Raw genomic sequence first — 22500 nt, forward strand, 5'->3', positions numbered from 1 at the left:
GAGGAGAGGTGAGGAGAGGTGAGGTGAGGTGAGGTGAGGAGAGGAGAGGAGAGGAGTAGAGGACAGAGTGTTGAGTACAGGAGAGGGACTGGACAGATGGAGGCTTGGGGAATGAACTAGCAACTAAATAATGAATACATCTCTCTCTCTCTGTAAAAGGACAGTGTGTTAGGTAGATACGTTTATCTGTGTCAGCACCTGGTGCTCTCTGCCATCTGAGAGCTGTGTGAAGTCAGAGCAGAGAGCTGTGTGCTGTTTCACTATCAGAGAGCTGTGTGCTGTTTCACTATCAGAGAGCTGTGTGCTGTTTCACTATCAGAGAGCTGTGTGCTGTTTCACTATCTGAGAGCTGTGTGCTGTTTCACTATCAGAGAGCTGTGAGCTGTTTCACTATCAGGGAGCTGTGTGCTGTTTCACTATCAGGGAGCTGTGTGCTGTTTCACTATCAGAGAGCTGTGTGCTGTTTCACTATCTGAGAGCTGTGTGCTGTTTCACTATCAGAGAGCTGTGTGCTGTTTCACTATCTGAGAGCTGTGTGCTGTTTCACTATCAGAGAGCTGTGTGCTGTTTCACTATCTGAGAGCTGTGTGCTGTTTCACTATCAGGGAGCTGTGTGCTGTTTCACTATCAGAGAGCTGTGTGCTGTTTCACCATCAGAGAGCTGTGTGCTGTTTCACCATCAGAGAGCTGTGTGCTGTTTCACCATCAGAGAGCTGTGTGCTGTTTCACTATCAGAGAGCTGTGTGCTGTTTCACTATCAGGGAGCTGTGTGCTGTTTCACTATCAGAGGGACAGTTTCTGTTGTTCGTTCACTGTTAGAACACTGGCCACTAACTACAGTTGTTGTCTATTTCACTAGCATGAACGTGTGTAAAGGTCACTGGTGTCCTCGACTAGGTCTTCCCCACTAAGTTGTGTGTAAAGCTCACTGGTGTTCTTGACTAGGCCTTCCCCACTAAGTTGTGTGTAAAGCTCACTGGTGTCCTTGACTAGGCCTTCCCCACTAAGTTGTGTGTAATGCTCACTGGTGTCCTTGACTAGGCCTTCCCCACTAAGTTGTGTGTAATGCTCACTGGTGTCCTTGACTAGGCCTTCCCCACTAAGTTGTACACATCAAGTCCTTGATGTGACGGGTTGAATCAGGTGTACTTGTACAGTACCAGCAACGACTACAATTGAGAAACACTGATGAACAGTATAACTCAAGTGTGGTTCTTACCCGCGCCGTTAGATGTACCCAGCAAGGGTTCATGTCCAGTTAGAATAAAGTAGATGCTGTTTGATTTAACTTCCACTGGTGATATAGACCCTTTTACAGAACACGACACACTGACTGTGGACTACAGGAAAAAGAGGACCGAGCACGCCCCCATTCTAATCGACGGGGCTGTAGTGGAGCAGGTTGAGAGCTTCAAGTTCCTTGGTGTCCACATCACTAAACAAACTAACATGGTCCAAGCACACCAAGACAGTCATGAAGAGGGCACGATAAAACCTATTCCCCCTCAGGAGACTGAAAAGATTTGGCACGGGTCCTCAGATCCTCAAAGGTTTCTACAGATGCACCGTCGAGAGCATCCTGACTTGTTGCATCACTGCCTGGTATGGCAACTGCTCGGCCTCCGACTGCAAGGCACTACAGAGGGTAGTACATACGGCCCAGTACATCACTGGGGCTAAGCTTCCTGCCATCCAGGACCTCTACACCAGGCGGTGTCAGAGGAAGGCCCTAAACATTGTCAAAGACTCCAGCCACCCTATTCATAGACTGTTCTCTCTAAAGCATGGCAAGCGGTACCGGAGCGCCAAGTCTAGGTCCAAGAGGCTTCTAAACAGCGTCTACCACCAAGCCATAAGACTGCTGAACAGCTAATCAAATGGCTACCCAGAATATTTGCATTGCCCAACTAACCGGTGCCCCCGCACATTGACTCTGTACCGGTACCCCCCTGTATATAGTCTCGCTATTGTTATTTTATTGCTGCTCTTCAATTATTTGTTACTTTTATTTCTTATTCGTTTATTTTTTTACTTTTTTTAACGCATTGTTGTTTAAGGGCTTGTTAGTAAGCATTTCACTGTAAGGTCTACTACACCTGTTGTATTCAGCATTTCACTGTGAGGTCTACTACACCTGTTGTATTCAGCATTTCACTGTAAGGTCTACTACACCTGTTGTATTCAGCATTTCACTGTAGGGTCTACTACACCTGTTGTATTCAGCATTTCACTGTAAGGTCTACTACACCTGTTGTAGTCAGCATTTCACTGTAAGGTCTACTACACCTGTTGTATTCAGCATTTCACTGTGAGGTCTACTACACCTGTTGTATTCAGCATTTCACTGTAAGGTCTACTACACCTGTTGTATTCAGCATTTCACTGTAAGGTCTACTTGACCTGTTGTATTCAGCATTTCACTGTAAGGTCTACTACACCTGTTGTATTCAGTATTTCACTGTAAGGTCTACTACACCTGTTGTATTCAGCATTTCACTGTAAGGTCTACTACACCTGTTGTATTCAGCATTTCACTGTAGGGTCTACTACACCTGTTGTATTCAGCATTTCACCTTAAGGTTTACTACACCTGTTGTATTCAGCATTTCACTGTAAGGTCTACTACACCTGTTGTATTCAGCATTTCACTGTAAGGTTTACTACACCTGTTGTATTCAGCATTTCACTGTAAGGTCTACTACACCTGTTGTATTCAGCATTTCACTGTGAGGTCTACTTGACCTGTTGTATTCAGCATTTCACTGTAAGGTTTACTACACCTGTTGTATTCAGCATTTCACTGTAAGGTCTACTACACCTGTTGTATTCAGTATTTCACTGTAAGGTCTACTACACCTGTTGTATTCAGCATTTCACTGTAAGGTCTACTACACCTGTTGTATTCAGCATTTCTCTGTAAGGTTTACTACACCTGTTGTATTCAGCATTTCACTGTAAGGTCTACTACACCTGTTGTATTCAGCATTTCTCTGTAAGGTCTACTACACCTGTTGTATTCAGCATTTCACTGTAAGGTCTACTACACCTGTTGTATTCAGCATTTCACTGTAAGGTCTACTACACCTGTTGTATTCAGCATTTCACTGTAAGGTCTACTACACCTGTTGTATTCAGTATTTCACTGTAAGGTCTACTACACCTGTTGTATTCAGCATTTCACTGTGAGGTCTACTACACCTGTTGTATTCAGCATTTCACTGTAGGGTCTACTACACCTGTTGTATTCAGCATTTCACTGTATGGTCTACTACACCTGTTGTATTCAGCATTTCACTGTAAGGTCTACTACACCTGTTGTATTCAGCATTTCACTGTAAGGTCTACAACACCTGTTGTATTCAGCATTTCACTGTAAGGTCTACTACACCTGTTGTATTCAGCATTTCACTGTGAGGTCTACTACACCTGTTGTATTCAGCATTTCACTGTAAGGTCTACTACACCTGTTGTATTCAGCATTTCACTGTAAGGTCTACTACACCTGTTGTATTCAGCATTTCACTGTAAGGTCTACTACACCTGTTGTATTCAGCATTTCACTGTAAGGTCTACTACACCTGTTGTATTCAGCATTTCACTGTAAGGTCTACTACACCTGTTGTATTCAGCATTTCACTGTAAGGTCTACTACACCTGTTGTATTCAGCATTTCACTGTAAGGTCTACTACACCTGTTGTATTCAGCATTTCACTGTAAGGTCTACTACACCTGTTGTATTCAGCATTTCACTGTGAGGTCTACTACACCTCTTGTATTCAGCATTTCACTGTAAGGTCTACTACACCTGTTGTATTCAGCATTTCTCTGTAAGGTCTACTACACCTGTTGTATTCAGCATTTCACTGTAAGGTCTACTACACCTGTTGTATTCAGCATTTCACTGTAAGGTCTACTACACCTGTTGTATTCAGCATTTCACTGTAAGGTCTACTACACCTGTTGTATTCAGCATTTCACTGTAAGGTCTACTACACCTGTTGTATTCAGCATTTCACTGTAAGGTATACTACACCTGTTGTATTCAGCATTTCACTGTAAGGTCTACTACACCTGTTGTATTCAGCATTTCACTGTAAGGTCTACTACACCTGTTGTATTCAGCATTTCACTGTAAGGTCTACTACACCTGTTGTATTCAGCATTTCACTGTAAGGTCTACTACACCTGTTGTATTCAGCATTTCACTGTAAGGTCTACTACACCTGTTGTATTCAGCATTTCACTGTAAGGTCTACTACACCTGTTGTATTCAGCATTTCTCTGTAAGGTCTACTACACCTGTTGTATTCAGCATTTCACTGTAAGGTCTACTACACCTGTTGTATTCAGCATTTCACTGTAAGGTCTACTACACCTGTTGTATTCAGCATTTCACTGTAAGGTCTACTACACCTGTTGTATTCAGCATTTCACTGTAAGGTCTACTACACCTGTTGTATTCAGCATTTCACTGTAAGGTCTACTACACCTGTTGTATTCAGCATTTCTCTGTAAGGTCTACTACACCTGTTGTATTCAGCATTTCACTGTAAGGTCTACTACACCTGTTGTATTCAGGCGCATGTGACTAATAAAATGTGATTTGATTTGATATGACGTCAGGCAAAGATGCGCGGCTCTTGGCTGCAGTAATAAAGACCATCAACATAACCTAGATTTACCTTTTATTACTATTTTATTTAAAACAAAATCACTTTTTTGAGGTTCTCAAACATTTAAACTTCTGTTTCTATTCTTTATTGAACAGTCGCTAAGATTATATTTGGTTGTGATCTTTGCAAAATATATATTTTTGGATGCAGCAAGATGTTAGCTAGAATGCTAACGCTGATTGATATCAGGCTGTAGCGAAAGCTAGCCGAAGAGACACATCACTGGTTGAAGTTGAAGTATAACGCAGTTGATTTGCGATGACGACACATAAACATTAAATGAAGCAGGACGTTCATACGAGCCTTAAAATCCAATTATAATTCTAAAGTTGTGTGAAATACACTCAACAGCAACATCTGAATAGAGGCTATTCGTTTTGCTGGCGTTCTATAAGAACTCGCCCTCGTTCTGTCACCAACTGGTCCGCGTCGCCATGGTTGGGGAATGTTTGTAAACACAGAACAGGGGTCGATACAGCAGGTTGTTATTGGCCAGGTATTGGTTCTTACCCGTGTGAGGTCCATGCCCAGTTTGAGCTGTGACAGCAGGTGAAGGATAATGTTCCTTTGGTCCTCTCTGACTCCCAGGTCCTCTTCCTCACTGTCCTCTGTGTCTGTCATCTCTTCACTGGGATCTATAGACTCTGGGGTGGGGGGGGCCTGCTGGGGCTGGGGGGGACAACATAACAGAGGGGTTAGAGGACAGAGTTACAGTACTGGGGTCTATAGACTCTGGGGTGGGGGGGGACAACATAACAGAGGGGTTAGAGGACAGAGTTACAGTACTGGGGTCTATAGACTCTGGGGTGGGGGGGGGACAACATAACAGAGGGGTTAGAGGACAGAGTTACAGTACTGGGGTCTATAGACTCTGGGGTGGGGGGGGGACAACATAACACAACACAACACAACACACACACACACACACACACACACACACACATGTAGAGAATGTGTGTAATATGTGGCTAACTGTAAAATGTATGTTTCTCTTCAACATGTAGAGAATGTGTGCAATGTGTGGGTAACTGTAAAATGTAGGTTTCTCTTCAACATGTAGAGAATGTGTGTAATGTGTGGGTAACTGTAAAATGTAGGTTTCTCTTCAACATGTAGAGAATGTGTGTAATGTGTGGGTAACTGTAAAATGTGTTTCTCTTCAACATGTAGAGAATGTGTGTAATGTGTGGGTAACTGTAAAATGTATGTTTCTCTTCAACATGTAGAGAATGTGTGTAATGTGTGGGTAACTGTAAAATGTAGGTTTCTCTTCAACATGTAGAGAATGTGTGTAATGTGTGGGTAACTGTAAAATGTAGGTTTCTCTTCAACATGTAGAGAATGTGTGTAATGTGTGGGTAACTGTAAAATGTATGTTTCTCTTCAACATGTAGAGAATGTGTGTAATGTGTGGGTAACTGTAAAATGTATGTTTCTCTTCAACATGTAGAGAATGTGTGTAATGTGTGGGTAACTGTAAAATGTATGTTTCTCTTCAACATGTAGAGAATGTGTGTAATGTGTGGGTAACTGTAAAATGTAGGTTTCTCTTCAACATGTAGAGAATGTGTGTAATGTGTGGGTAACTGTAAAATGTAGGTTTCTCTTCAACATGTAGAGAATGTGTGTAATGTGTGGGTAACTGCCCCCACAGGGTTACTAGTGTGACTACCTGTTATTTAAGGCTTGTTCAGGAAAACATTCCTGAAAGCTTAGCACATGATCCAGATTTCCTCAGTGCTCACTCCCCCTTCCTCCCTCCTGCCTCCCACACCACCTCCCTCCTGCCTCCCCCCTGCCTCCCAGGTCTCCCCCTGTCTCCCCCACTGTCCTCAGAGCACTTTAAGGCAGCAAATGCATTTGGTTTCTTTAGCAGCAGGTAATTTTAGACTGCTATATTGTTCCTAATTCATAATGTTAGGAAGTAGCATGGAAGTATGAGGCCCAAAGCATTCTGGGAGCTGAAAAAGCCTTGCTCTCTCCCTCTCTCTTTCTCTATTTCTCTCTCACACACACACTCTCTTTTTCTCTCTATTTTTCTCTCTCTTTCCATCTCTCTCAGGACTGTTTTTCCTCTCATGTTCATGTTCAGTGTCAACAGACGAGTGGAGAAATGGAGTCAGTCATGTGACATACCTACAGAGGTCTCTCTCTCTCTCTCTCTGTCTCTCTGTCTCTCTCTCTCTCTCTCTCTCTCTCTCTCTCTCTCTCTCTCTCTTGCTCTCTCTCTCTCTCTCTCTCTCTCTCTCTCTTGCTCTCTCTCTCTCTGAAGACTACTCTCTTGCTCTCTCTCTGAGGTTATTTATCTCCAAGCAAAACATCCCGCTCTCTCCATCACTCTATCTCCCCTCTCCATCTCTCTCTCTACTCTGTCTACTCTCTCCATCTCTCTCTCTCTCCATTCTCTCTCTCTCCTCTCTCTCTCTCTCTCTCTCTCTCTCTCTCTCTCTCTCTCTCTCTCTCTCTCTCACAAGACAGAGGTTATTTCTTTCTAAGCAAATGTCAGCAACTCATAAGATCTCCATCTCTCTCTCTCTCACTCCCCATCTCCCTTCTCCATCTCTCTCTCACTCCCCTCTCTGCTCTCTCCATCTCTCTATCTCTCTTTTCCCCCTCTCCATCGCTCTCTCTCTCTCCATCTCCCTTCTCCATCTCTCTCTCACTCCCCTCTCTCTGCTCTCTCCATCTCTCTCTCTCTCTGACTCTGTCCATCTCTCCCAGAAGAAGGTAGACAGGGGAGTGTGTGTTGCAGGGAGCTGCCAGCTGCCCAGTGAGGTGAGGGGACAACCACCTGGTTGTACTTTTCTTGTGGCAACAGGTCACAAATCTTGCTGCTGTGAGGCACACTGTGGTATTTCACCCTGTAGATATGGGAGTTATTCAAGTATTTTTAGCCGGATCCTAATTGGTATGTTGAATGATATGTTCCTTTTGATGGCATAGAAGGCCCTTCTTGCCTTGTCTCTCAGATCGTTCACAGCTTTGTGGAAGTTACCTGTGGTGCTGATGTTTAGGCCGAGGTATGTATAGTTTTTTGTGTGCTCTAGGGCAACAGTGTCTAGATGGAATTTGTGTTTGTGGTCCTGGCGACTGGACCTTTTTTGCAACACCCTTATTTTGGTCTTACTGAGATTTACTGTCAGGGCCCAGGTGTGACAGAATCTGTGCAGAAGATCTAGGTGCTGCTGTAGGCCCTCCTTGGTTGGGGACAGAAGCACCAGATCATCAGCAAACAGTAGACATTTGACTTCAGATTCTAGTAGGGTGAGGACGGGTGCTGCAGACTGTTCTAGTGCCCGCGCCAATTTGTTGATATATATGTTGAAGAGGGTGGGGCTTAAGCTGCATCCCTGTCTCACCCCCACGGCCTTGTGGGAAGAAATGTGTGTTTTTCTCAATTTTAACCTCACACTTGTTTGTGTACATGGATTTTATAATGTCGTATCTTTTTTCCCCAAAACCACTTTCCATCAATTTGTATAGCAGACCCTCATGCTAAATTGGGTCAAAACTTTTTTGAAATTAACATAGCATGAGAATAATTTGCCTTTGTTAAGGTTTGTTGGTAAATTAGGGTGTGCAGGGTGAATACGTGGTCTGTCGTACGGTCATTTGGTAAAAAGCTAATTCTTTTTTTCTCTCCTTCTCTACCTCTTTCTCTCTCTCTTTCTCTCTGTCCCTCTATCTCGCTCTCTCTTTCTCTCACTCGACCTCTCTCTCTTTCTCTCTCTCTGTCTCTCTCTCTCCCACTCTCTCTCAACTTTCTCTTTCTCTCTCTCTACCTCTCTCTCTCCCACTCTCTCTCAACTTTCTCTTTCTCTCTCTCTACCTCTCTCTCTCCCGCTCTCTTTCTCTCTCTCTCTCTCCCGCTCTCCCCCAACTTTCTCTCTCTATCTATCTCTCTTTCTCTACCTCTCTCTATCTCTCTCTCTACCTCAATATTCAAAAACATGTGATTTTTAAATATTGACTAGCGGGATTGTCAAGAATACACAGAAATTCCCAAATATGTGTGGAGTTTTTAGTTCTAATTATTTGTTTACTATAGTGTGAAAAGACAACATATTTGGTGAGAATTACTACATAGGGAACAAAATCTATTCTAGCTCTTAAAGAAGCAGTAGCCTACATTGTGTAAAAAATGTATATATATATATTACAGCCTTCCCATTGGACACACACTGGTTGAATCAACAATGTTTTCACGTAATTTCAATCCCCAGTGAGTTATTTAGTCTGCAGTTATTCTCCTGATAGTTAGAACGTTTACAAGTAAATAATAGATTCTGATTACAATGAATATGTCTCATTGTGTAACTAAATGTAATCTATTAGCTTCCGAAAATGTAACTAGTTATATCTAGCTGTCCGATAACACATTCAGATGAAATGGCTTGTCCTGTAACTTTGTAAAAAAACTCATAGAAAGGTCTTGGTTCTTTCCTAAACACAGCATGTCAATGCAAAGAGGACTCGGACAAGAAAATAGTTGATGTGAACTGGCAAAAGAGTTGAGTCCTCATTCGAAGGCAGTGTGAATACAAAGAGAGAGAGAGGTGTGTTCTACTGTTAGTGTACTCTAGTTATGTATGGACGGGTCCAATGCCCAGACTGAATTTCTGACAGTGCTGTTACCAGTTACTCAGTCATTCATTCAGCCTGTCTCTCTCTCTCACTCTCACTCTCTCACTCTCACTCACTCACTCTCTCACTCTCTCACTCTCTCACTCAGTGTATTTATACAACAACCTTACAGTAGGTCTCTATAGAACAACCTTACAGTAGGTCTCTATAGAACAACCTTACAGTAGGTCTCTATAGAACAACCTTACAGTAGGTCTCTATAGAACAACATTACAGTAGGTCTCTATAGAACAACATTACAGTAGGTCTCTATAGAACAACCTTACAGTAGGTCTCTATAGAACAACCTTACAGTAGGTCTCTATCCAACAACATTACAGTAAGTCTCTATAGAACAACATTACAGTAAGTCTCTATAGAACAACCTTACAGTAGATCTCTATAGAACAACATTACAGTAGGTCTCTATCCAACAACATTACAGTAGGTCTCTATCCAACAACATTACAGTAGGTCTCTATACAACAACATTACAGTAAGTCTCTATAGAACAACATTACAGTAGGTCTCTATCCAACAACATTACAGTAGGTCTCTATCCAACAACATTACAGTAGGTCTCTATACAACAACATTACAGTAAGTCTCTATAGAACAACATTACAGTAAGTCTCTATAGAACAACATTACAGTAAGTCTCTACAGAACAACCTTACAGTAGGTCTCTATAGAACAACATTACAGTAGGGCTCTACAGAACAACATTACAGTAAGTCTCTATAGAACAACATTACAGTAGGTCTCTACAGAACAACATTACAGTAAGTCTCTATAGAACAACATTACAGTAGGTCTCTATAGAACAACACTACAGTAGGTCTCTATACAACAACATTACAGTAGGTCTCTACAGAACAACATTACAGTAAGTGTCTACAGAACAACCTTACAGTAAGTCTCTACAGAACAACATTACAGTAAGTCTCTACAGAACAACATTACAGTAAGTCTCTACAGAACAACATTACAGTAAGTCTCTACAGAACAACATTACAGTAAGTCTCTATAGAACAACATTACAGTAAGTCTCTATAGAACAACATTACAGTAGGTCTCTATAGAACAACATTACAGTAAGTCTCTATAGAACAACATTACAGTAAGTCTCTATAGAACAACATTACAGTAAGTCTCTATAGAACAACATTACAGTAAGTCTCTACAGAACAACATTACAGTAAGTCTCTATAGAACAACATTACAGTAGGTCTCTATCCAACAACCTTACAGTAGGTCTCTACAGAACAACATTACAGTAAGTCTCTATAGAACAACATTACAGTAAGTCTCTATAGAACAACATTACAGTAGGTCTCTATAGAACAACATTACAGTAAGTCTCTATAGAACAACATTACAGTAAGTCTCTATAGAACAACATTACAGTAAGTCTCTATAGAACAACATTACAGTAAGTCTCTATAGAACAACATTACAGTAGGTCTCTATAGAACAACATTACAGTAAGTCTCTATAGAACAACATTACAGTAAGTCTCTATAGAACAACATTACAGTAAGTCTCTACAGAACAACCTTACAGTAAGTCTCTACAGAACAACATTACAGTAAGTCTCTATAGAACAACATTACAGTAAGTCTCTATAGAACAACATTACAGTAAGTCTCTACAGAACAACATTACAGTAAGTCTCTACAGAACAACATTACAGTAAGTCTCTACATAACAACATTACAGTAAGTCTCTACAGAACAACATTACAGTAAGTCTCTATAGAACAACATTACAGTAGGTCTCTATCCAACAACCTTACAGTAGGTCTCTACAGAACAACATTACAGTAAGTCTCTATAGAACAACATTACAGTAAGTCTCTATAGAACAACATTACAGTAAGTCTCTACAGAACAACTTTACAGTAAGTCTCTATAGAACAACATTACAGAAAGTCTCTAGAGAACAACATTACAGTAAGTCTCTATAGAACAACATTACAGTAAGTCTCTACAGAACAACATTACAGTAGGTCTCTATCCAACAACCTTACAGTAGGTCTCTACAGAACAACATTACAGTAAGTCTCTATCCAACAACCTTACAGTAGATCTCTACAGAACAACATTACAGTAAGTCTCTATAGAACAACATTACAGTAAGTCTCTATAGAACAACATTACAGTAAGTCTCTACAGAACAACTTTACAGTAAGTCTCTATAGAACAACATTACAGAAAGTCTCTAGAGAACAACATTACAGTAAGTCTCTATAGAACAACATTACAGTAAGTCTCTACAGAACAACATTACAGTAGGTCTCTATCCAACAACCTTACAGTAGGTCTCTACAGAACAACATTACAGTAGGTCTCTATCCAACAACCTTACAGTAGGTCTCTACAGAACAACATTACACTAAGTCTCTATATCACAACATTACAGTAAGTCTCTATAGAACAACATTACAGTAAGTCTCTACAGAACAACATTACAGCTATATTATGAACTTTCAGTAGAACTATTTCCATCTCTATGCAGAAACAGATGAGTTCTGTTCAGTGAGATAGTTACATACCAGCTCGTCAGAGAGACGACGGCTGGAAGTCTACTGAACATCAGTGAGCTACAGAGACATATGGAAATAGAGATTCTACTGTTATCATCAGTTCCTCCAATAACATATAAACACAGCTACGTCCCAAATGAAACCATATCCCCTATATAGTGCACTACTTTTAACCAAGGTCCATAAGGCTCTGGTCAAAAGTAGTGCACTATGTAGGGAATAGGGTTCCATTTGATACACAGCCTCACTCTCACTCGGCAACTCTGAGACAAACTTTCCCTCTGAGTTTGAACACACATTCAGACAGAACAGAGAGAGAGAGGGGGGAGAGAGAGGGGGAGGGGAGAGAGGGAGAGGGAGAGGGGGAGAGAGAGAAAGAGAGAGAGGGGGAGAGAGAGAGAGGGAGAGGGGGAGAGAGAGAGAGAGGGAGAGAGAGCGAGAGAGAGAGAGAGGGGGAGAGAGCTCTCCCCAAACTAAAATGATCCAGCTGCTAAACAGTCAATAATAACAGCACTATGTAGAATAATAATCCCGACAAGCAGAACACAACAGACTGAAACTCACTCTCGTCATAAGACCAGGAGAAGATTCCACAGTCTGTCTATAACAAGTAAAGTTTCCAAGAGCAACAAAACTTCTCTCAGTCTCTTTAGGGCACAAACAAACTCCCTCTCTCTCTCTCTCTCTCTCTCTCTCCCTCTCTGTTATCTTGGTGCCCAGTCTCACTCTGTGTCCGGGTTAAGGAAACAGATAAGCTCTGTAGCAGCTGTTAGTCTGTCTGTTCCCACCCTGTCCACCCTCTCTCTCCTCCCCACACTCAGACTCACATTGCTGGGTTGACATGTAACCGGTGGTCCCTTGCTCTGGGTCTTGCCGAATTTCCACATATCCACCATCCAGAGAAAGAGAGAGAGGGGAGAGAGAGAGAGAGAGAGAGACAGAGAGAGAGAGAGGGGAGATAGAGAGAGAGAGAGAGAGAGAGAGGGGAGATAGAGAGAGAGAGAGACTGAAAGAGAAAGAAACACCCAGAATACCAGAATTGCCTTACTAGCGTCCCAGTGGTCTGTTACAACTGAAGACTGGGAGAGAGGGAAGGAGGGAGGAGAGAAGAAGGAGGAAAGGATGTGGAAAGGTGGTGTTCACAGGAGGTGGGGATTGAGAGAGAGAATGTGAGATAGATAAAAGAAGGAGAGAAAGACAGAAATAGAGAGAGCCAGAGAAAGCAGCGGTGCAGGGATGGCTGCTGCCTGATACTCGTCTAATGGAGAGATTACTAGTGATCCTGACAATCCCTCTATAGGCTCCTCCCTTCATCCCTCCCTCCCCCTTCTCTTTGTCCCTCCCTCTATTACTTAGTCCCTTCCCCTCTCTCAGCCACCCCCACTCCGTCATATCCCTGCCTCTTCCCTATGTCCCCTCCTACTTTCCACTCCTCCCTCCCTCCCTCCTCCTCATCCTCCTCCTTCTTCCCTCCCTCCCTCCCTCCCTCCCTCCCTCCCTCCCTCCCTCCCTCCCTCCCTCCCTCCTCATCCTCCTCCTTCTTCCCTCCCTCCCTCCCTCCCTCCCTCCCTCCGTCCCTCCCTCCGTCCCTCCCTCCCTCCCTCCCTCCCTCCCTCCCTCCCTCCCTCCCTCCCTCCCTCCCTCCCTCCCTCCCTCCCTCCTCCTCATCCTCTCCTCCCCCATCCCTCCATCTCTCCCTCCTGCTCACCCTCCCCCATCCCTCCATCCCCCTCTCCCCTGATGATGAGATGGAACAGACCAGTTAATTAGCGGTATACAGGCTACTATGCAGCTGCAGCTCAGAGCTCTCCCTCTTCCTCTTCCACTCTCCCTCTTTTCCTCTCCCTCTCTCCCGCCTCCTCTCTACCTCCCTCCCTCTTTACCTCCCTCTCCCCCGCCTCCTCTCTCCCTCTCTTCCTCTTCCTCTCTCCCTCCCACTCTTCCTCTCCCTCCTCCTCTTCTCTCCCTCTTCCTCTCTCTCCTCTTCCTCTCTCCCTCCTCCTCTTCTCTCCCTCTTCCTCTCTCTCCTCTTCCTCTCACTCTCTCCCTCTTCCTCTTCCTCTCTCTCTCTCTCCCTCTTCCTCTTTCTACCTTTACTCTCTTTCACTCTATCCATCTGTGATGACACCTTTACTCACCAAATGTCCATAGTTCACATTCACTATATCCAAATATAATTTGTTCTCAAAGACTTACCTGGCACAGATTCAGATTCAACAAGTGTTTCTCTGTCTCTCAGGGCTCCTCTACAACAACAAACTCAGAAGTTGACTTCCCCTCCTTTAAGGGTTAATAGGTTGCTGTAGAAGAGATGTGTGGGGCGATGGGGAGAGCGGGGGAGAAGGACTTATGAGGGGTAAAAGGTTCACCGATCTTTAAACTTCAAAGACTTTGAGAAGACATCTTCACACACCACTGGAAACCCCGTGGTCACTGCCTGTCCGAATTCATACTCATCACAGGTACAATAGGTGTGTGTGTGTGTGTGTGTGTGTGTGTGTGTGTGTGTGTGTGTGTGTGTGTGTGTGTGTGTGTCTCGTGACCTGTCTTCATCCTCAGGTTGGGGGAGGGAGGGAGGGAGGGAGGGAGGGAGGCATCCCAGGTCTCTCCTCCACCGGTTACTGGGTCTGAGCCACCGAAGGCTCCCACCATTATCTCTGACACATTGAAAACCCTGGTCATTGGCGACTCCATTACCCACAGTACTAAACTATTACACTGTTTACCAGGGGGCAGGGCTGCCGACATAAAGGCTAATCTGAAGATGGTGCTGGCTGAGGCTAGAACTGGCGAGTGTAGATGGTACATCTTATCTATCAACATAGACAGGGCTCTAACTCCTCTAGCCTGCAATGAGATAGGCTGCCTGCCAGCTTAGTGGAGTCTGCCTCTAGCACAGTCAGTGTAGTCAGCTCAGCTATCCCCATTGAGACCGTGTCTGTGCCTCGACCTGGGTTGAGCGAAACTAAAAATGGCGGTGTTCGCCTTAGCAATCTCACTGGAATAAAGACCTCCTCCATTCCTGCCATTATTGAAAGAGATTGTGATACCTCACATCTCAATATAGGACTACTTAATGTTAGATCCCTCACTTCAAAGGCAGTTATAGTCAATGAACTAATCACTGATCATAACCTTGATGTGATTGGCCTGACTGAAACATGGCTTAAGCCTGATGAATTTACTGTGTTAAATGAGGCCTCACCTCCTGGTTACACTAGTGACCATATCCCCCGCGCATCCCGCAAAGGCGGAGGTGTTGCTAACATTTATGACAGTAAATTTCAAATTAACAACCCACAAAAATATTACGTTTTAGTCTTTTGTGCTTCTAGTTATGAAATCTATGCAGCTTACTCAATCACTTTTAATAGCTACTGTTTACAGGCCTCCTGAGTTCCCTGAATTCTTATCGGACCTCACAGTCATGGCAGATAATATTCTAATTTTTGGTGACTTCAATATTCACATGGAGAATTCGACAGACCCACTCCAATAGGCTTTCTGAGTCATAATGGACTCAGTGGGTTTTGTCCATCATGTCTCAGGACCTATGCAGTGACACAATCATACCCTGGATCTACTTTTGGTTTTAAACTATCGGCCTATATGGAATCTACCATTCCTCTCAAGGATTTTGCTCAGCAACTTCCTTCCCGAAGACAAATAATGTATATGAAACGCTCCAGTCTGGTAGCAGACCCCATCATAGCACTGAGACTGCACTCAGGAAGGTGGTAAATTACCTTTTAATGGCGTCAGACCGAGGTTCTGCGTCTGTCCTCGTGCTCCTAGACCTTAGTGCCACTATTGATGCCATCGCTCACCCCATTCTTTTGGAGAGTTTGGAAACCCTAATTGGTCTACGCAGACAAGTTCTTGCCTGGTTTAGATCTTATCTGTCGGAAAGATATCGGTTTGTCTCTGTGGATTTTTTGTCCTCTGACTGTTACGAGATTGCACCTGCTGTCTCGACCTCTGAGTGATCGGCTATGAAAAGCCAACTGACATTTACTCCTGAGGTGCTGACTTGTTGCACCCTCTACAACCACTGTGATTATTATTATCTGACCCTGCTGGTTATCTATGAACGTTTGAACATCTTGAAGAACGATCTGGCCTTAATGGCCATGCACAGCCAGAAGAGGAATGGCCACCCCTCAGAGCCTGGTTCCTCTCTAGGTTTCTTCAGAGGTTCATGGGAGATTTTCCTAGCCAACGTGCTTCTATATTGTAAGAGTAGGGGTGTTAGCCCTGGTGTCCTGGCTAAATTCCCAATCTGACCCTCATACCATCATGGCTACCTAATCATCCCCAGCTTCCAATTGGCTCGTTCATCCTCCCTCCTCTCCCCTGTAACTATTCCCCAGGTCGTTGCTGTAAATGGCAATGTGTTCTCAGTTAATTTACCTGGTAAAATAACGGTAACAATAAATAAAAATAATAATAATGTGTATTGTTTGCTCTTTGGGATTTTAGGCTGGGTTACTGTATAATCTGCTGATAAGGCTGGGTTACTGTATAATCTGCTGATAAAGATGGATTACTGTATAATCTGCTGATAAAGCTGGATTACTGTATAATCTGCTGATAAAGCTGGGTTACTGTATAATCTGCTGATAAAGCTGGGTTACTGTATAATCTGCTGATAAGGCTGGGTTACTGTATAATCTGCTGATAAGGCTGGGTTACTGTATAATCTGCTGATAAGGCTGGGTTACTGTATAATCCATATAAGCACTTTGTGAAATCTGTTGATGTAAAAATATATATATATGTAATTGACTGATTGACCTGAGGGAGAATGGACTGATAAAGAACAGATGACCTCAAGGAGAATGGACTGATAAAGAACAGATGACCTCAGGGAGAATGGACTGATAAAGAACAGATGACCTGAGGGAGAATGGACTGATAAAGAACAGATGACCTCAGGGAGAATGGACTGATAAAGAACAGATGACCTCAGGGAGAATGGACTGATAAAGAACAGATGACCTCAGGGAGAATGGACTGATAAAGAACAGATGACCTCAAGGAGAATGGACTGATAAAGAACAGATGACCTCAGGGAGAATGGACTGATAAAGAACAGATGACCTCAGGGAGAATGGACTGATAAAGAACAGATGACCTCAGGGAGAATGGACTGATAAAGAACAGATGACCTCAGGGAGAATGGACTGATAAAGAACAGATGACCTCAGGGAGAATGGACTGATAAAGAACAGATGACCTCAGGGAGAATGGACTGATAAAGAACAGATGACCTCAGGGAGAATGGACTGATAAAGAACAGATAACCTCAGGGAGAATGGACTGATAAAGAACAGATGACCTCAGGGAGAATGGACTGATAAAGAACAGATGATCTCAGGGAGAATGGACTGATAAAGAACAGATGACCTCAGGGAGAATGGACTGATAAAGAACAGATGATCTCAGGGAGAATGGACTGATAAAGAACAGATGACCTCAGGGAGAATGGACTACTAGCTGCAGTAACACAACTCAAGTCATAGAGAGAGCAAAAGAGAGAGAGAGAGCAAGAGAGAGAGAGAGATAGCAAAAGAGAGAGAGAGAGAGAGAGGGAGAAAGAAAGAAAGAGAGAAAGAGAGCGAGAACCCCAGAGAGTCCCTCTATCCTGACATAGTTGTCACACTCCAGTACATCAAACATCTAGAACACAGCTGACATGCCACACACACACACACACACACACACACACACACACACACACACACACACACACACACACACACACACACACACACACACACACACACACACACACACACACACACACACACACACACACACACACACACACACACACACACACTCCAGCTAGCACATAACGTTCTGAGAACCATATGTTCCTTAGAGTTTGGTAAGAGCATGGTTGTCCTGTGGTTATTCTGCCTACAACCTTCACACAACGTTCTGGGAATGCTGCAGGATAGTTACAACCTTCACACAACGTTCTGGGAATGCTGCAGGATAGTTACAACCTTCACACAACGTTCTGAGAATGCTGCAGGATAGTTACAACCTTCACACAACGTTCTGGGAATGCTACAGGATAGTTGCTTGGATTTGGAACATTCTCAGCACATTTAAGGAATTTCACAAAATAAGTTATTTTCTTGGTATTTCCTGACATTAACAGAATATTTCCTAAAAAGTCAAACATAGTTACATTTAATTACATTTTTGGTAATGTCCCAGGAACGTTCTCCAACTGGTTTGACATTGGGAAAGATCTCAGTTAGCTCCGAGAACGTTAAGAAACAACGTTCTTCTGTGGGAATATCAGTACTTCAGCATAACGTTTCCTGCAGGTTTCCACATGGTTTTATTTAAAGTCATGTTCTCAGAACATTTTAAGAAACGTTTTTAAAACCACTGGAAAACATTCAAAGAACGTTCTAAGAATGTCATTGGGAAAACCATACATTCCGTTCTCAGCGTTCTCAGCGTCAACAGAACTCTCTCTGTTCTCTATCTTGTTAAGTGTGTTCAGGTGTTTTGGCCGCGCCCACTAATTGGCCACAGCTGATCTTAATGAGTGCTTGTTTTCCTTTGAAATGGGTTCCGTTTGAATAGACTAAAATAAACAGCCTTTTATGAGTAAAAAATACAAACATGGCACGCTAGCTCATACTGGTGGCGCAGTGGACTGATTCCATGTGTAGAGAACAAAAGATCATAGGTTCAAATCTCACTATTGCCGTGCCAGAATAAACAAAGAAATGTGTTTGCATCATTCATGCCTAAGTAAATACATATCCATGTGTCTTATCTGTGCTTGGAGCTCAAAACACTTTATCCAGACTAAGCTATCGATGTTATTAAAAGTCTTATTGAAACATTCAGTTAAAAGTTTTAAGGAAGTGATTAAAAAAACCTCCAAATAAACTATAATTTCCGTTCTCAAAACGTTAAAACTTCCAGGGAAACTCGCAGGGAACCATAGTAAAACGTTCTCAGAACCTCCCTGCAACCTAAAAATGTACATTCCCAGAACAAGTGAAATGTTCACTTCCGTTCTCAGAACGTTTAATAAAACATTCTGTTTTACCGGTCAGGAAATGTACGGCTTTGCTCCCAGAACCAACGGGAAACCAAAAACATACGTCCCCACAACTTTAAAAGGAACCAAATATGATAGCTGGGACTAATATTAATAATAACAACAACAGAAACTTGGTTAAAGCAAAACAAGATGGTGTTGTTTTGGTGCCGTGCTAGTTGACTTAATTTAGGACAGTAACTTCAGTCTCTTCTAAGCTAAACTTAGAGACCGAACGGTGGGAGGTGTCTGGATAAGGACTGTGGGAGAATCTCAATTGAATTTCCTTGATTCCTCACCTCCTCTCTCCTCGTGTCTTTCTCAAAACCCATTTGTCCCTCCCCTATGACCTTTTCATCCAATGGGTGAGGACGTGAGTAATCAAGAAAATGCAATTGAAATTTGTCTGTCAGTACCTCTGATGTATTGCGCCCTCTGCTGTCAGAATAGAGTAGTGCAGGACAGGACAGAAGACCACACAGAGCTCTGTGATGCAGACACAATGGGTCATTACTTACCACATAAGCCAAGATGCACACGCACACACACACACACACACACACACACACACACACACACACACACACACACACACACACACACACACACACACACACACACACACACACACACACACACACACACACACACACACACACACACACACACACACACAGGCTTACAGACCCTTTCTTCTTGCCCTGCTGTACAGGGAGGAGTTGGTTTGGCTGCAAGCCAAACTGTTATAGTTTCTCTAATGGCAGTACTGTTTTACACCGCCTGTTACCGTTCCTGTAGTGTACTACACAGTCAGAAACCCCTGGGCCACAGAGAGAGATGGCACAGAGACACAAACAAGGCATAGCTAATCAACTCAGAGAGAGATAGCACACAGACACAAACAAGGCATAGCTAATCAACTCAGAGAGAGATAGCACAGAGACACAAACAAGGCATAGCTAATCAACACAGAGAGAGATAGCACACAGACACAAACAAGGCATAGCTAATCAACTCAGAGAGAGATAGCACACAGACACAAACAAGGCATAGCTAATCAACACAGAGAGAGATAGCACACAGACACAAACAAGGCATAGCTAATCAACTCAGAGAGAGATAGCACACAGACACAAACAAGGCATAGCTAATCAACTCAGAGATAGCACACTGACACACACAAGTCATAGCCAATCAACTCAGAGATAGCACACTGACACAAACAAGGCATAGCCAATCAACTCAGAGATAGCACACTGACACAAACATGGCATAGCAAATCAACTCAGAGAGAGATAGCACACAGACACAAACAAGGCATAGCTAATCAACTCAGAGAGAGATAGCACACTGACGCAAACAAGGTATAGCTAATCAACTCAGAGAGAGATAGCACACAGATACAAACAAGGCATAGCTAATCAACTCTTTAGTTTCCTTGACGTAGGTTGAAAGTACAGTACTTAATGTACATCAACCAATCCAAATGTATTTATAGAGCCATTTTTTTTACAACAGCTGTCACAAAGTTGTGATCCAGAAACCCAGACTAAATCAGTCATGTATTATATAACTGTATAGTTAAGAGGTTTGAGAACAACTGTAAACATCATCTCACCCAGTCCCACTGGGTCTGTCTACGAGAGCCTACCCTTATTATTACCTGCATGTAACAGCGCCCCCGAGTGGCGCGGAGGCCTAAGGCACTGCATCTCAGTGCTGGAGGCGTCACTACAGACACTACAGGTTCAAATCCAGGCTGTATCACAACTGGCCGTGATTGGGAGTCCCATAGGGTGACGCACAATTTGTCCCAGCGCCGTCCGGGTTTGGCCGATGTAGGCCGTCATTGTAAATAATGATTTGTTCTTAACTGACTCGCCTAGTTAAATAAAGGTTAAATAAAGGTTACATAAAAACAGCAGTACAGTATTTCCTATGACATTAGATGTCTGTGTTCTATACACTACCTGACTACTTTGAGTCATTATAGGTGAATGAGGTCTTCAAAGATAGATAGAAATGACAAGTTCAACTATAGGAATTCCAGATACGAATCCCCATTCTGATTCCCATCCTTGTCGCTCTCCTGAAGGAGGGACGGGCCAGGGTCCTGAAGGCGGGACGGGCCAGGGTCCTGAAGGCGGGACGGGCCAGGGTCCTGAAGGAGGGACGGGCCAGGGTCCTGATGGAGGGACGGGTCAGGGTCCTGAAGGAGGGACGGGCCAGGGTCCTGAAGGAGGGGCGGGCCAGGGTCCTGAAGGAGGGACGGGCCAGGGTCCTGATGGAGGGACGGGTCAGGGTCCTGATGGAGGGACGGGCCAGGGTCCTGAAGGAGGGACGGGCCAGGGTCCTGAAGGAGGGATGGGCCAGGGTCCTGAAGGAGGGACGGGCCAGGGTCCTGAAGGAGGACGGGCCAGGGTCCTGAAGGAGGGACGGGCCAGGGTCAGGGGAGGATATATAATAGCAGTCCCAGGGACGTGATGAAATGTGAAATCTAATGTTTTCATGTCAGTGTTGAAGGAGTCGTGCCTGAGGGTTGGAACATTCCTCCCTGCGTCACCCAGAACAGAAGAAAATACTCTTCCCCGTATCACGACATGGCAACGTGCACGAGGCACAAGGCAGTTAGGGCCCACGTGCGCTGGGCTGGGCCGGGCCTGCATGTCTCACGGGCCCCTTCTGCTCCCATGCACAGCGTGACAAAGGCTGCCTGCGAGAGAGAAGGGTAGTTGTGTGGAAGAATATGTTTTGAACCCTAATATCCTGCAATTCTACACATTTTGTCCTGACTTACACCATGTTAATGTGATTTCTGAGTGACTTACACCATGTTAATATGATTTCTGAGTGACTTACACCATGTTAATGTGATTTCTGAGTGACTTACACCATGTTAATGTGATTTCTGAGTGACTTACACCATGTTAATGTGATTTCTGAGTGACTTACACCATGTTAATATGATTTCTGAGTGACTTACACCATGTTAATATGATTTCTGAGTGACTTACACCATGTTAATATGATTTCTGAGTGACTTACACCATGTTAATATGATTTCAGAGTGACTTACACCATGTTAATATGATTTCTGAGTGACTTACAAAATCAATAGGGGCCACCCGGTCTGTAATTCAGCCATGATTTCTACAGGTTTAGATAGCTGGCTAGACTAATTTACCAATCTAAAAAGTCTTAGCTGACATGAGCGAATTGAGTGACTGTCAGTGACTGACGTAACAAGAGAAAACCTGCTGATGTACAACCACATGTATAAATGTTACCTTGTGTATTCTACTGTTCTACCTAGCAACAGGAAGTTGAGACCCTGCCTGAGTTCCTAAAATGGTTCCGTGGACCTACAACAGGGAGGAGGGGGGCAGGTGCCCATCCCTGCCTTACATGCTGACTAGACCAGGCACGCGTTGCATGATGATTCTGTCCTTCCACACCAGACGTGATCAGGACACGCAGGTTGAAATATCAAAACAAACTCTGAACCAACTTTATTCATTTGGGGACTGGTCGAAAAAAGCATTAACATTCAAGGCAAATTTAGCTAGTTTGCTTGCTGGGTTGTTAT

General features: G+C 43.5%; 1 protein-coding gene across 1 annotated transcript in view; it reads right to left on the reverse strand.

Annotated features, from left to right (window-relative positions):
• The window catches only part of LOC106590999 (oxysterol-binding protein-related protein 10), a 133377-nt gene that overhangs the window by 38240 nt on the left and 72637 nt on the right, over window positions 1-22500 (reverse strand). The window contains 1 exon segment of the mRNA XM_045712704.1: window positions 5185-5343. Coding sequence (XP_045568660.1) covers window positions 5185-5343 — 159 coding nt within the window.

Source organism: Salmo salar, chromosome ssa02, assembly GCF_905237065.1.
Source record: "Salmo salar chromosome ssa02, Ssal_v3.1, whole genome shotgun sequence".
Taxonomy (NCBI): domain Eukaryota; kingdom Metazoa; phylum Chordata; class Actinopteri; order Salmoniformes; family Salmonidae; genus Salmo; species Salmo salar.